At 32.4% G+C, this 16,764-nt stretch overlaps 1 protein-coding gene across 1 annotated transcript; it reads left to right on the forward strand.

Moving 5' to 3' along the window:
• Window positions 1–1,380: 1,380 nt before the first annotated feature.
• Window positions 1,381–3,247, forward strand: LOC134236919 (uncharacterized). Its single transcript, XM_062719089.1, has 4 exons — window positions 1,381–1,504; window positions 2,426–2,515; window positions 2,674–2,802; window positions 3,045–3,247. The coding sequence occupies exons 1-4, from the start codon at window positions 1,425–1,427 to the stop codon at window positions 3,163–3,165; spliced, it is 420 nt and encodes a 139-aa protein (XP_062575073.1). The 5' UTR covers window positions 1,381–1,424; the 3' UTR covers window positions 3,166–3,247.
• The last annotated feature ends 13,517 nt before the right edge of the window (window positions 3,248–16,764 follow it).

Below are 16,764 nucleotides of genomic sequence, written 5' to 3' on the forward strand. Positions count from 1 at the left end.
GACATGTGTTGTAATTAAAAGAGATTAATAAGTAAAATAATGAAGACAACATCATTGAAAAGCGTCTTTTGCTTCTTTCCGAGCACCGAGGACATTGTTCATTGAACGCCCTCGTAGTAAGGAATATGCTTTTTCTTCTGTAGATTTTCCTCATTATCTTTTCCAAAACAAATTTGTATATATATTTTATAACTGAAACATAATCAAAACATATAGATAATTTATGGAGACATAAACATATTTTTTTTATTTATACAAAATTTTATTCACATAAGTGAATGGGATTGGGCAGCAGGCAAAGCCTATTTTAGCCCTCTCCGTAAGGTCAAGATGAACACACAATATATAGGTATGAAAATAAATAGACAAACATAGTACCAAAGAAACAAAAGAAAAAAAAGTAGAAAGAGAGAAAAAAAAATTACAATGTAGCACCGGTTAGAAAGCGTTTGCAAAAATAACATACATGACAGTCAGTGTCAAATAAAACGTTTGGTTGCTGTGATGAAAGCATGTACTGCTTCAAATATCTGAATATTAATACCTAGTCCATGATTGGGACTACCATACAAAAGTAAATCAAGTAAATCAAGTTCATGAGTTTGATCACAATTCATAAACATATAGGTGTATTCTGTTTTTAAAATAGTTTATTCTTTTTAATTTGACATTTTATCTATGCTCACTACTTTTAGTTTTTTGTCTTCTTTTCATATAATTATATAAAATAGCCACTACATAAAACGTTGAACCTCTTATTGAACACTAAAGTATGATATTTAGAAAATAATATCGGTAATAATTACCGGAGGGTATTTGTGCATCCGTATTTTTTCAAATTTGGTCATTATATACATTTCAATTTACCGTTTAAAAACAAATGTTTGTTATCAGAATGCAGACCGTATCCTGTTCATATGTCAGTTAACTGACTAGATCATAATACACTCCCAAACTGCATTAATACCTTTAACATAATATATAAGAAGATAAATCAGTCATTAATGCAGTGGAACAGTTTGGAAACTGCATCGACTGAAGAAACAAAAGAATTAATACATTAACTATAGCACTTAATTGTGTAAAATTCGGATTAATACATGCATTTATTCACTTTTCTTTTCTTTTCTTTTTTTTACAGAAAGCAATATTTTCGGATATTTGATTTGAAAATAAGAATTCATGCTCAGGACGAGTTTTGATTACCTCATACTTTAGTTGTAATTTTGTGTTTCATTCAGGATGATCATCTATATTGAAATTAATCACTACTCATATGAACAAGAGACTTTTATTATTTTCTCTAAGTCATGAAACATATGGAGATAACGCACATATAATTATATGCATAAACACGTATTTCCTTGGTATTTTTATACAGACTTGGATAGTTGCTATTCTTGTGGCGTGTTTTATTTATTCCAATGGTCAGGAGACTAAATGCCTTTAAGAAGTTCCCACAGAGACAAGATGGTACAACAAAAGCTCAGACAAGTGATATTCTGTAAGTAGTACAAAGACACCCTATTAGAAAGATGGAATTTTTGCTCTTTCAACTTTCATAGGGTCGCTCATTATCTACCCAACTGTTCTCTTACTCACACTTTGGTCATAGAAATGCTCAAGTGATCTAAAAATCTTTTTTTTTTTTTTACACAAAACTACATGCATTTAATTCAGAAAAATATTGTCTAGAAATTAAAATCAATTATATTTCTCGAAAAGTCTCTCTGTTCTATGAAATTTCATGGTTTAATTTTTTTTATCTAGTTGTAAATTATGGGTTTACTTCGGAAAGGTAAATGCAAAATTTACAGCATGATAATAGGTTTCTTTCATATTGTAAATTTTGCATTTACGAGTATATCGTAAATTCGTAAATAATAAAAAAAAAAAAAGAAATAAGCAGCTATAATTGATTTGTTGATAAATATTTAATATTAAATATGTTAAAAAATATATGTTACACTTGTCACAAGAATTTTTTTTTTTAAAAAACCCAAAAGGTTCATACAATACAAAATGAAGTGCATATCTTAAATTTGCCCTGATTGATATAGAACAATCATGCATATAGAACTGTATATGTATACATAATAAAAACACATGACTAAAAATGGCAAAAAGATAGGACTTGATTTTAAAAATATGCTTATACTGATAAGTTATGGACGAATCTAATGTTTTTTTTGGGACCCCCCTCCTAGTATCATCGCTGTGTCCAAAACTGCACAATTACAAAATGTGAAGTATCCTTTCATTGTATCTAGTAAAAAGAATTATCTCGGATATCACAGTATAATTGTTATCAAGGTTTGTAGACACGGTCGTGTGAAGGTATATTAAATTATAAACTTTTTGGCAAATACTGTAAATCATTTATTTAACAACCTAAACTCGTACATGTATATTGTTTTACATCTAGAGCAAAGATCGACGCTGCCTTGAGTGAAGAAACTGCAGTCAATAATTCAGTGAACGAAATATCCGCTCAGAGAGTGGCACCCATCGAAAAGTGAGTCGATTATACATGTATTCAGGATATTATTTATCTCTATTTTCTGTGAACCCATTTTGCATACGTATCATTTTTAGCAAAATTTAGGTTAAGACTTAACAAATGATAATGAATAATTTCAACATGAAGGATTTAAAAATTCGTTCGATTTATAGTAAATACTTTGCCCTTGACACCTGTCCAAGGACACTAGTATCCGTCACCTCACTTAACGTAAACGGCAATGTGTGCTATGTTGTGCGTCCGAGACAACAAAGGGTGACTTATGCAATATGCAGAGGAAGGTAAGATTTGTTTCTAGTCATATATTTCGGTTTTAACGCATTAAGATTTACATTTGTAGGTCAACCTGAAAAAAGTTTCTAAGTATCTTAATGATTTCTCATACCAATGATTTTCAAACATTTTTAACGTATCATTGGTTATAAATTATTACAAAATTATAAATGATGTAAAAACCCCTTTTATTCATCATAATCTTAAACATTATTTATATTTTACTTATTTACCTTTTTTATGATTTTAGTAATTGCTACGGGAACACATTTTACAACAGCCGGTGTTTCACAACCGGATGGACTAAGCTGAAATTTTGGGTGTGGTGTCCAAGATGTGGTTTCCAACTGATCTCCAGGTGGTACCCATAATGCTGTTCTTGCTACAGATGGCGCAGTTGTCTCACAAAAGTATAAATAAATGATAATACTGCTCGTTTAGTTTTATGAAAAAGTTCATGCTTTTATCAACCGTTTTTTAAGTAATGAAGACATTAAGGGAATTTTGTCACTTTCTTTCTCTCAGGATAAAAATTCTTTTACAATTATTGAATAAATTGCTTCCTCTTTTGGTTGATTCTGCCTGTGAAAAATTTCCATTAAGTAGCACATTTCTTGTAAGTATAATAAATATTTTTTGTTGAACTACCGGGATAACACCAGTACGTTATTGTTAGTAGAAATATATTAATTTCAAGTGTTTATAGCAGATCAAACTCTTTTTTTTTCTTCCTTTAAAAATAATAATTTACAAACTCAATAACACCTGGTGAATAGTGAAAAATCCAATATCTTTATTTTGGGCTTTTTGTGTGCGAAAAAGAATTAAGGTTAAGTTATTTACGTTATTGTATGTTCCTGCAGTTTTTATCCTACAAATTATTCTAAAAAATGATGTTGACCTTCACATGAAAATCCATATGTTCTTGTTTTTCCAAATGAATTGAAAAACAAGTATGAGTAGCTTCATAAAGGACCACGCAACATTTATCACTAATGAGAGACTAGTGCAAAATATTATGGATCAGTACTTTATCGGAAGTCAATTTTTGTAGTTGGACGGCAATATAAATAAAAAATGGGCTTATTTTTCTTTTATGAAATTGAAACAATATTTACTTCTTAGACAATTTAGGTGTGCAAAAATATGATTTATAACAACGGAATATGTAGATAAAGGGCAATGTTATACTTTTAAAAATTTGTTCCTATACAAATCTTTACCGAAAAAAGTGTACCATTTCTATGTTTTACTGAGCGGGCAAAAAAAATCTATGTTTGACCGATAAGTGAGATGTTGGACCTGTCGATTAGATGTTGGATCGCTTACGTCAAGCAATGGGCGGAGCTTAAAGCTGACATGAATTCTTAAATACGCAACATTTTCATCTATGTACGACTTGTTTCATACCAACTATAGCCGTATTCCGCCATATTTCTTTCAGATACCTTGTCTCATTGTAACGATGTATACCCCAATGCGCTCGTTACACTTGAATGATTTTTTGGATTGGGTATCGACTTGTGCACATCTCCGATGGTAAAGCATATGAGAACACATGAGGTGATCAAGACATTTCAAAAACAAAATAAACAACATAATAATCATATTTTTGAATGATTATTGATTTGAATCAAAAGAAAAAAAATGCAAGTTTGAAGAGAAATTTAGATGCATGAGTACGTATTTTTACAGTGCGCCAATTTATGCAGAATAAACTTGAAATGAAAAGCAGTAAAATTTGCAAACACATTTTGATCATTTGAATGGAACAAAACAACCAACGTCTTTGATTTGCTGGTCCTATGCAATTGATGCATATCGAGAAAACGCCTCGAACGCTGTAAACGTACCCATACATGGTAATAAGGTTACTGCATCGGTTCGAAGATGTGCACAAGTCAAGTGAAATACACCCTGAATTCCTTTTATTGAAATATGCATCACAAAAAAGAAAATTTTAATAAACTCCATAAAAGCTCAATAGTAAACACACTGTCATTACTCCGTACACACTAGCACTACGATACACTTAGTCCGTGCTGATCAGATTTTGGTCAGGGAAGATATCAAAAGTGGAAAGAGAAGTTATTTGGTATTTGCGCGGATGAAAGGGGGGATATTATAACTGATGTTCATGAGCAATAATTGTGAATTCTTTATCTACATGTTGTTCTAATATACATTCTATACAAAGTCATGTATATAGTCTGCAGTTGGTTTGCGTCGCAAAATTCATTTGTCAATTATAACTGATTATTTTAGTACTAATCTCAAATCTAAACAAAGTAATTTGATGTACGGCTATAATTTACTTCAAATCTTAAAAGCAATTAACCAGAATACAAATTTTTATGTGTACATCTATACATTCTTTAACACATACACACACGGAGAAAGGCCATTCCCTGTTCAGATTGACAATTCGGCATTTGATTTTTTGGACGGGGGGGGGGGGGGGCATACAAAAATAAATGACATGACCGTCATTTAAATATTCTTGGAAGACAGACATTTTTGCCGAATTCAGTTTTGAGATTTTTTTTAAAATGTGTCACTCCGACCACAAAGTATGTGCATTTTGAGGAATGTAACTGTTTTATAATTATGTTGTTACAAGAAGTATTTCGAGATTTCAGTATCCCTGCCTGATAGTCTAGGTATTTTTTTATATATATATAAATAATTTCTGTCAGTGAATTTGGGAGATAATTTTAAAAGCTAGGGTAGGGATACTTGACACACTGGTTGAATACGGATAATTATTATTTATTCTTTTGTATATTGAACTCTCTCTCTCTCTCCCCTCTCTCTCTCTCTCTCTTTCTGTCTGTAACCACCCGTTGGGGCAATGATAGGTATAAAATCCTACGCAGTTTGTGCTGTGCCATTTATTATGCCTTTGGACAGATCAAGGATTTTTTTCAGGCGGGATGTCAAAACTTCATAAATTGAATAATAATTTTACTTTGGACAGGAAATTAACCCAAACGCCCAAACTGAAAGAGAAACTAGACGTACATGTATTATGAGCAATGAACTCACTAAATGATATCCCCTGCCTCCCATATGGTTATAATGGCAAAGTCCATATTTCGCTAAACCCATACGTGTCAGATCAAAAAGTAAAATAGGAGGTGCATAATGGTAATCTGTAATAAACTTAAGATTCTTTGAAAGTTTAATTAAATTTCTCTAAGTGGTGTAAGAGGATTTGCGGATAAGAGATGGGTACCCCAAAGCGTAACAGACAGACGAACGGACATAACGATTACCTCCCACTTTTCAGGCTGGGGATATAATAAACGTGAAATATAAATCACAGGAATGGGAACATTGGGAACTTTCTCGAATACCTTCTCAAACGTATGTGTCGAACTTGGACAACAGACAAAAGAATTTTTAAAAAGCTAGTTTTAGGTAGAATGTGGAATTCTCACGAGGAGTTTACTCTCTCTTCCTATATGCTTTTTCTAATAATCATTACTTATTTATGTCTAGAAATTTAATTCACATTAAATTCTATTTTCATTATCATTGTACCAAAGAATCAAACTCGTTTATTATGCCACACGCGTGAGGTATAATGTTTTTGACCCGTCAGTCAGTCAGTCTTTTTTTTTTTTTTTTTTTTTAGGTCAGCGCAACATCTCATAAACCACTGTACAGAGTTTTGTCGAACTTTGCAGATATTTATAGGAGACAATGTGTGTGTAGATTTGCACATCACCAGGAAATTCCGAATTCTTTATTTTTCGGGAATTTCCGCACTTTTACATTTAGATTTTGGCCATATCTTGAATATAGAGGTGAGCAGTTTTTTCAGCGCAACTCCTCATAAACCGCTGCACACAATTTCGTCAAACTTTGCAGATATTTAGGACACAATGTGTATAGATATGCATATTACAAGGAAATTACGATTCCTTAATTTTTTCTGGGAATTTCAGCACTACTTCGACTTTTGGGGGAGCGTGGGGTATGTGAACGTGCTCACTTTTTCTTTCATAGTGCATAAAATTATAAATAACTTTAAATTAAATTATATTAGGTCTAATAAAGCCAATACACAATATTTATTTGATAATAATTGATCATAAAGAAATCCAATCTGTTTCAGACGTTTTTCTTACATTATTTTTATGAGAGTGTTATGCATGTTTTATTACCCCCCACCCCCCACCCCCTCATATCACGGGAAAATTATCTTCAAAAGGTGAATGATTCCTAATAATGCCTGCTTTTTTAAAATGAATTTGATGAAGTTAAACCATGTACTTAATTAACCGTAAATTTTATTTACAACATGTACAGACAAGAGTAATGTTTATTTTTGAAAAAATTACTTGCATTTTTTTTTTCAATCAACCCCACTGAGTTTTCAACCATTGATATTTTCCCTGACCAAATAAAATGATTGGCATGGGCCACGTATGTCCAAGCATCTTTTACTGTTGAGTTAGCAATGGATTACATGACTTCTGAGATGCATTTTTCAATAAAAGTAAAATAGGATAATTCTTTTGATATGTGCACATCCCTGTAACGATAGCAGTAGTCAGGTAAATGTTTTTATCACTGCGTTTGACGCGTTTTCTCGACCTGTATGGGTGTTTGATGTACATGTATGTATTCCGTGTTAGTTTATTTTCTATATTGCAGCAAATGCATTCAAAAATAATTTAATTCTCGGTAAAGTTCTATTTTTTGTTGAATTTTTACTTTTCAAACATGTATTTGGTCAGTTTATGGACTTCTAAAAACTTTGTTATCGGAGATGTGTACACGTCGACAGTCAGGCTAGAAAATCACTCAAGTGAAGCAATCGTACAAGGCTATATATAGCAGGTACAGATGACCAAAAATTTTCAATTAAATATGGCGGAATCGAAGAAATATGGCGGACAAAGGCGTACAGAAATGTAGTAAGTCGTACAAAGATGAAAAATGATGGCTTTTTAAGAGTTCATGTCAGCTTTAATCTCATTTGTATTCGTAGGTGTTTAACAATGACAGACCTGAGGTTTACATCATGGTAGAAAGTACAAGATACATGTTTGCCAAAAATAAAATCTTAAAATGACAGTTTGGTACTTGGGTCCGACAAAACGCATGTTGCCCTCGAACTCAATAAAGGTAAAGTATTCAAGCTCAAAAGTCCATTCAAACAATGAAATTAGAAGTACAGTAAACACAAATCTCTGAAACATGATTCAAATTAATTTTAGATAGAAAAGTTAAAGCCATTACGTTTATCATAGTGCTTGGTTGTTAGATTACCATTACCGTCTTTTTCAAGTAAGATATCCAAGTATGAAACAGATGTGTACATGTACGTCTTGAACAAAGTCTGCTTCATATGAATATAAAAAAAGGTTTACAAATAACGGGGTGACACTGACACTGATTCCCACTGAGATTGATTTTATAATACAGGTATCCATGAAACATATGGTATAACGAACAGTATTCCAGATCAAAAGTCCATTAAACAATATAAAACATCAGAGGTGGGATCAGGTGCTATGGGGGAGTGAGCAACCCCTGCCGACCGGTCACACCCGCTTTGTGCTCCTTGTCATGATCGGGAAATAACGGGAAAATCCGTCATCAATTCAGTGTAATGGACTAACAATTAGTTAATTTTTTTTTACAGAACATGCATTAAGATTTTTATAACAATAAAGACAAATGAAATGTATTACTTTTTTTAAATATCATGATTTATTTCAGTTTAAAGATGACGAAAATCGGATTGAGGAGCAAGTAAAAGTTTCCTTGTTTACAATAAAGTTTTCGTTTTTTACAAATAAAATGTCAAATACACTAAAAATATCTGTAGTCTTACCCTCTCTAAAATTGCACAAAAAGGGAAAAAGTTTAGACGTCCATATCTAGAATTTTTATACCGTTTCATATTCTAAATTATGCTATAATTTGCTTAATTGGAGAGATATTAACTTCAGAAAAGTAAAAAAAATAGAGAGCCTTCAATGTAAAGAGAAAAAGATGACGTCGTAGAACGTCACGGAGCACTAGTTAAATATACAATATTATGTACTTTGAAAACTAAAAAAAAAATTATCAAAATGCTGTGGAAAGTTCGAAAAAGTTCAGTCTTCACATGAAACTCACAAATTCTCATCTGTTTCTTCCGATTAGCTGTCATCCCCCCCCCTATTTAATGGTGTACCTAAGGGTCTAGCCTCCAGAGTTCGGCACATCTGTTCATCCCCTGCCTAATATCAAGAACAAAGCGGGATGTAAGAGAGGCAATTGCAACAATACCCGCAGTCCTTACAAACTGTCATTGATGAGGTGCCGGGACATGACAGGCAAAACCTATTACGCTATAGTGAAAAAGACACCAGTGGCAGGGTCCCTCTGGTAACGACGTAGATGTACCATCCCGTCTTTAAGAACCTCGGCGTATCCTTAAGAAAGAACCTGCCAATTTCCCATCTCAAACGAACGAATGCTAGAGGTCTTTAAGGAAGCCCCATTGGCTGCATACAGACGTCCAATGAAAGAAAAGGTGGTAAGAACCAGACTGGACAATACATTACCTAACAGGGTCTCTGACAGGAGATGTCTTCTTTGTAAGCACAGCTCTAACACAGACAGCTTTAACAGCCCTATTACAGACCTCAGCTAGAAGACAATACGGAATTTGTCCTTTCAAACAGACAACTTCATTTATCTCATCAGTTGCAAAGTTTTTTTTCCAAGCAGTATGTTAGGGAAACATGAATTCTCCGCAGGAGAGTTAATAATATTAATCTTAAAAGGTTTGGAATCACTTCAAAGTACAGTTAGTACTCTTTCTTTAGCCGTTGAAAACTTGAACAGCCAGTACAGTAAAATGTCAACAACACCAAATAAATCAAAAAGTCCTGAAAATGAAATTAACTCAATAAAAAACAAGCTTAAGAAATCAGATGAAATCAAGAATGAACTTCAAGTTAAAATCGCAAATCAACAACTTGAATTAGAAACTAAAGAAGCCCAACTGAAGAATGAAAAAATATGCACAATACATGCAAACACCAACTCCTTGACTTGTTGGAAGCAAACAAATCAGAAAGCTCAACATTAGTGGAAAAACTAAAAACAAAAAATGAAGAGTTACTCAACATGGAAAATGAAAACAAAATCCTCAAAGAAAAAAACGAGGCACTTTTTAAAGAGATTCTTGGTTTGAAAATGCATGTTTCGAGTATGGAATCTAACAGTGAGAAATTTACATGTGTAGGAGAAAAGAAAGTTGAAGAAAATCACTCTTCACCATATGAGCCTCATAAGGGATATATATAAGACTTCTCCCAAGACAAAACCCCCTAAACCCAAAGTCCTGTTAGTGGGGACATCTAACACTAAGAAGATTAATCCAGACATTCTTAGTTCATCATTCATAACAACAAAGAAACTTGCATACACAATTGATGAAACCAAGGATACCATAGTAAGATATGAGGATGTAGCACCAGATGTTGTCGTTCTTCATCACCTCACCAATGATGTAAAGGCAAAAAGTCCTGAGACTTGTGTTAACGAGACGGAAGAAATCATCAACATTATCACTCAAAAATGGTCAGCCAAAGTGGTTCTGTCACTATGTACTCCTCGTAAAGACGACGAATTACACAGTGCAAATAGTGCTCTAATCAACGCCCTACTAAAGAAGAAATACAAAAGTGACTCAGTCGTTTATATCAGTGAAAACATAAACATGTCTAATAGGCCTGCCAAGGTCCTTGAAAGGGACAATGTTCATCTTACACAAGATGGTGTTGCCATGTTAGCATTCAATATCAAAAGATCAATCCTTCTAGCTTTAGGAATCGAACAGGCTCCATTGCAGATGGGAAAAGACCAAGACCCTGACTATCACCGTGCTTCACCAAATAAGTTGTACAAATACCAGCGAAAGTGGCGAAACTACCAGTACGCACCATCCGAACCATGGGAAGGGAGACCTTACCATCCTGCCAGCTATGGCTTTAACTACAATTACTAAATTTTCTTTTTTATCATCATATCAGATGTTACTTATCAATTACACTGATGATATATATAAACAATGCGATTCTTTTAACGGGTATTTCAATGTATGAATTTCATTCTCGAATATTGTACCACTTCCACTTATCGGTGCACCTGTACTCATGAATGTCATGTTTATTTGCAACTGATTTATTATTTTTTTCTTCTCACATATTGTTACTACTAGATTATACATTGTATTAGATGTTTTGAAGGATGTTGTACCTTTTCTCTTGATTTGGGTTTGAAAATTTGGTATTTTTTCTTAGAATGTATCAGATGTACAGAAAAACAAATGTTAAATGTGCTTTTTGGAATATTGGAGGATTGATATCAAAAGGTATGAACAAAATGGATGACGAGCTTTTTCTATCAAAAATTATAGATAAAGATTTAGTATTTCTTGTGGAAACACACATTGGACCAGATACAGTTGTATTACATGATGATTTTTACTGCCATCTATATCTAAAAATGGCAGATACTTTGGAGGGATATCAATATTAATTAAGCATGAGATTAAAGATCATGTTTCTGTAATTAAAAATACATGTAGTGAGTATCAATGGATCAAATTAGAAAAAACTTTTTTTTAATTTTGATAAAGATTTGTATATATGTACTGTTTACAACCCCCCTGAGGGATCACCTGCAATAACACGAAATAATGTTAATATTCTGGAACTCGTACAGAAGGATATTAATCAATATAAAGATTTAGGAAATATAATGCTTTGTGGAGATTTTAATGCTAGAACAGGAAATGCAACTGATTATATACTAGATGATAACAACCAATATTTACCCTTATTTTAAACATATAAAATTGATAATGATATTTTCAAAAGAGTTAATAGAGACACTTGTGTGGATAAGAGAGGAAAAGAACTAATAGATTTTTGTATTGGAAACCAACTTCGTATTATGAACGGAAGATGTTTTGGTGACATTTTTGGAAATTTCACTTGCCATAATTATCATGGAAGTAGTGTTGTTGATTATCTTTTAACTGATGAAGAAATTGTACAACGTATTTTGTTTTTTGAAGTATCAGATTTTATTTCCACATTATCTGACTGCCACTGTATGTTATCATGGAATATTTTTTCTCAACATGATTCTTCTAATAGAGAAAATAGTATAGATAATAATAATTACAAGACCCATTCATCCTTTAAGTGGGGGGAAGACTCTGCTATTAAATTTATAGAGGCATTACAATCCCCCAAAATAAAATGCAATCTTGATAACACCATGAGCATCAATGACATAGAATCTATAGAATCGACAATAAATAGATTAAAAGATTCCTTGGAAGCTGCAGCCATTATGTCATTAAAACCAAACTTACCTAAAAATAAAACATGTAAAAGTAATAAAAGCTCTGCTACACATAAAAAGAAATGGTTTGATAACGAGTTGATAAATATGCGCTCAAAACTAGTTAGGAAGGGAACTTTATTTGGCCACGAAAACAAAAATTTAGAACATACCATTCTAATATTATCAACAACCTAAATGCTTTAAATTCAACTGATCCAAAAAAATATTGGAAACTTATAGGCGAATTAAGAACTGGAAATACAAAGACAATTGATACATCAATCTCTAATAATGAGTGGTTAAACCACTTCAAAAAATTGAATAAAACTCATGAGGATTTCCTCGATCGAGATCAGTTTCTTAAAGACCAACTAAAACAAGCTGAGAAAACAACAACACCCATATTTAATGAACTTGACTACAAAATATCTTTCAATGAAATAAGTAAAGCAATAGGTAAACTAAAAAATGGTAAGGCAGCTGGTACTGATAGAATATGCAATGAAATGCTTAAACATGGTCAAACGGTCTTGGTACCAATATTACTGAAAATCTTTAATGGTTGCTTAACTCATGGATATTATCCTTCTTCATGGTGTGAAGGATACATTACTCCAGTATACAAATCTAACAACACTAATGATCCCAACAATTATAGAGGAATCACAATAACCAGCTCAATTGGCAAACTCTTTAACTATATTCTTAACTCAAGATTAGATAAATATTTAAAATGCAATGATAAAATCAATCCTTGTCAAATAGGATTTACAAAACAAGCTAGAACTTCAGATCATGTTTTTGTCTTGAAAACACTTGTTGAAAAATACTGCAAATCAAAACAAGGGAAGCTATATGCTTGCTTTGTTGACTTTCATAAGGCCTTCGATAGTATAAACCATGCTGGTCTGAAGCTTAAACTACTAAAAGCTGGTATTAGCACTAAATTTTACTCAGTTGTTAAGGATATGTATTCTAAAAGCTATTCTTCTATTAAACTGGGTAACAAATTAATTGGTCACTTCCGTACTTACAATGGGGTTAGACAAGGTGATAACATGAGCCCAAACCTATTCAAGATTTATCTCAATGATCTATCAAATTATCTGTCAAATTCTAAAAGTTTTGTAAAATTAAACAATGATTCATCTATGCCCATTCATTGCCTAATGTATGCTGATGACATGGTACTTCTCTCCCCAACTGCTGAAGGTCTACAAGAAAAACTCGATATACTAAGTACATACTGTAAGGACTGGTGTCTCAAAGTTAATACAAAGAAAACAAAAATTATAGTCTTCAATTCATCTGGTAAACACGTTAAAATTCCCTTCCATCTGGATAACAACAATATTGAATGTGTTAAACAATACAAGTATCTGGGTCTGACTGTTAATGCATCTGGAACACTAAGTAATGCTAAAAATGATTGTTGTAACAAAGCCAAAAAAGCCTATTTTAAACTTCAAAAAGACTTTCTCACATTTAATCCATCAATTAGAACTGCTTTAAATGTATTTGACCACACTATTAAACCCATTATCCTGTATGGTTCAGAGTTATGGGTTTTTTTTTACCCAACAACCTCTAAATTTAAGAGAAATCCAAATATAACACTAGACAAAATATACCAAAGCTTAGAAGGCGAAATTCTAAATCTTAAATTTTACAAACATTTACTAATGGTTCATGGTAAAAGCAGCAATTTTGCTGTAAGATCTGAGCTAGGACGTTTGAATTTACATTTTGATGTCATTAAAAATATGTTGTTATACTGGCATAGATTAGAGAATCTAGATGGTGAATTTCCCTTGCTTAGTGAGGCTTTTAACTGCTCTAAAACACTACACCAAAATGGTTTTACTTCATGGTATTCTTGTGTTAACTTCTTACTCAACCGTATTGATATCAAAATTAGTGATTTCCTAGGTATGTCAACCCCACAATTTAAAATCAATTTGAAAAGAATATTACTGAATTTCTATAAATTAACATGGGAAAAAGACAGGAATTTACATAAAGATGGCAAATTGTCTACCTTTACCAGCATAAAGACTAAATTTTGTTTTGAACCTTATCTAGATATTCTTACAAACAATCAACATAGATCAGTTTTAACAAAGTTAAGAATATCGGCTCACAGGCTTAAAATTGAAATTGGACGTTATCAAAAAATACCTAGAGAGGAACGAATTTGTTCACTTTGTCATCACAACGAGATTCAGGATGAAATTCATTTTCTCCTTGTATGTCCTCATCTTAATGTACAAAGACTTGAACTCATAAATATTTGTAAAATTAAATGTAAAAATTTTCAGTCTCTATCTTATGATAATCAATTTTATTGGCTCATGACTTCTGAAGACCCAGACATCCTTAGATCACTTACTGGATTCCTTAGTAATTTACCTTAATTGAAGATATTGTGATAAGCATAAAAAAAAATTATATACCTCTTTCCCAGTTTCTTGCCTTTAACTATATATATATGTATAAATTATATATATTTGTATGTAACTTACAATACGATACATGTATGTATATTCAGTATATCTCTTATATACTTTTTTTGTTTTGTTTTTTTTAACAATTGCTCTTTATTTGTAATATCATCATCATGCTTGTTCTATCATTTGGATCCTCCTCCTTCTATTTGTAAATCTTTTTGCTCCTCCGGGGGCCCAAATTGGATTAATAAAATCTTGTATCTTGTATCTTAATCACCGTTCGACCATTAGGACCAAAACACTCAATGAACCCGTTTTGGAACATTTCAACCTTGAAGGTCACAAATGGGAGGACATGTCATTAGTGATCACAATCCAAGGCGGACAGACGCTCAGTGAAAAAGCAAGGAAAAGTTCTAAATGCACAGACTGTAGGTACATAAATTTCCATCCGTAACCGTGTATCTACGTAGTAGATCCGTTTATACTGTTTTTATTATATACCTAATGTGTATCACACAATTTTACTGTTGATTTAACACAATCACGTGACGTTGTGATCCGACTTTCCAGATCACCACACTATGGTTTTCTGAATCCATATCACCACTCTCTGAAACTGATGACATAGTACGCAGAAATATGACGTTATTTTTCTTGCGCGTTAAAAAGTCCCTTGTTATTATGCTTTGTTTTATGGATAAATGTTATGCAATTGATCTCTAAAGTTTTCTTTTGCTATATTTTGCTAGTTATGAGGGGGTAGATAATAAATTTATCATTTTAACAGTAACTTGATCCGAAGAGCCGTATCACGTCTCGTTGACAGTCGCGGATCATCAGATCAAACTCGACGCTTCGCGTCTCGTTAGATCTGATGATCCGCGCCTGTCAACTCGACGTGATACGACCCTTCGGATCAAGTTACTGTTATAATAATATATATATACTTGATCATATGATGAAGTTTAAGCCAATGTGCTAGAGAGCTTAGAATAATAAAGAAAAATAATATCATCTTATAAGAAAACATTTATGTAATTACACGATTTGATTTATTTTTGTTTCATATCTTATCAAAACTTTTCAAATGAAACTAATTTTGCTAATTGTTGTCAAAGAACTCTTTTTGTAAAACTCCTGAATGTTAAAATTGTTGTCTATCAATAAATTTAATGCTTTCATTAATAACTCGAAAACTACATTACCCCTTACTTTGGATTTCTGATATGATGTTTGGGAAGACCCCTAGGAAGACTGCACTACTACTTACAGCCTGTATCGCCTCTTATTTCTGCTAACATCCCCTCTTTCCCAATCAATAACTATATAAAAAAAGCACTTAATCAAAAGTTGACCATCACTAATTATGTGATACTTATTATGTGACATCTCATTCTCGCACACGAATCTAGTAAATATCAAGTTCTTATTTCTAAATTTGAGTAGATCTAGCTAACCCACCACAAAATGATTTTAACGTTTTATTTAAATAAACAATTGAGGGTGGTAGCTATTCCACATAAAAATTAAGAGAAAGATTTCAACATGAAATCTGTCATTTCTAAGTAAAGCCCAAAACATGAAAATAATAAGCATTATTCTCATTAAATCATACAATATACAATTGTACATTAAATTATACAGAACAAAGTACTGGGTTAGAAATAAGAAATATGTGACCATTAGTCAAAAATGCATTAACATATCTGCTGCCTCTAGATTTTAAATGAATATCTGAAAAAATATCGCATATGTTATACTATTCATTGGAAGTATACTTTCTTCAAAATATCTTCAATAAAATGATTTTCACTTCAGCCAGGCGCGTAGCCAGGCGTACTTTTGTACGCAAAAACGTCCACATCATTTTAAAAAAAAAAACAATAGGAAAGAAAAAAGAAAAGAAAAGAAATGAGAAAAGAGCGAGACAGGCGTAATAATGGAAAGCGTAGTGTAAAAAATTATTACATTCTTAAAGGCTTTCTCTATTGTAGATGTCACACAATAAAACCCAAGTCGGTTCCTTAAAAGAAACGATAATTTCATTTAATGCCAAAAATTTCAATTTCTCTTAATGGAAATTACCTTCCAACCGCAATGCTTAACTTCTGTAACGATACCCCCCCCCCCCAAATTTTAACCTCAGTAATATCG

The sequence above is a fragment of the Saccostrea cucullata genome, unplaced genomic scaffold (genome assembly GCF_032062105.1).
Source record: "Saccostrea cucullata isolate Sc308-1 unplaced genomic scaffold, CSIRO_AGI_Scuc_v1 ctg34, whole genome shotgun sequence".
NCBI classification, from domain to species: Eukaryota; Metazoa; Mollusca; class Bivalvia; order Ostreida; family Ostreidae; genus Saccostrea; species Saccostrea cuccullata.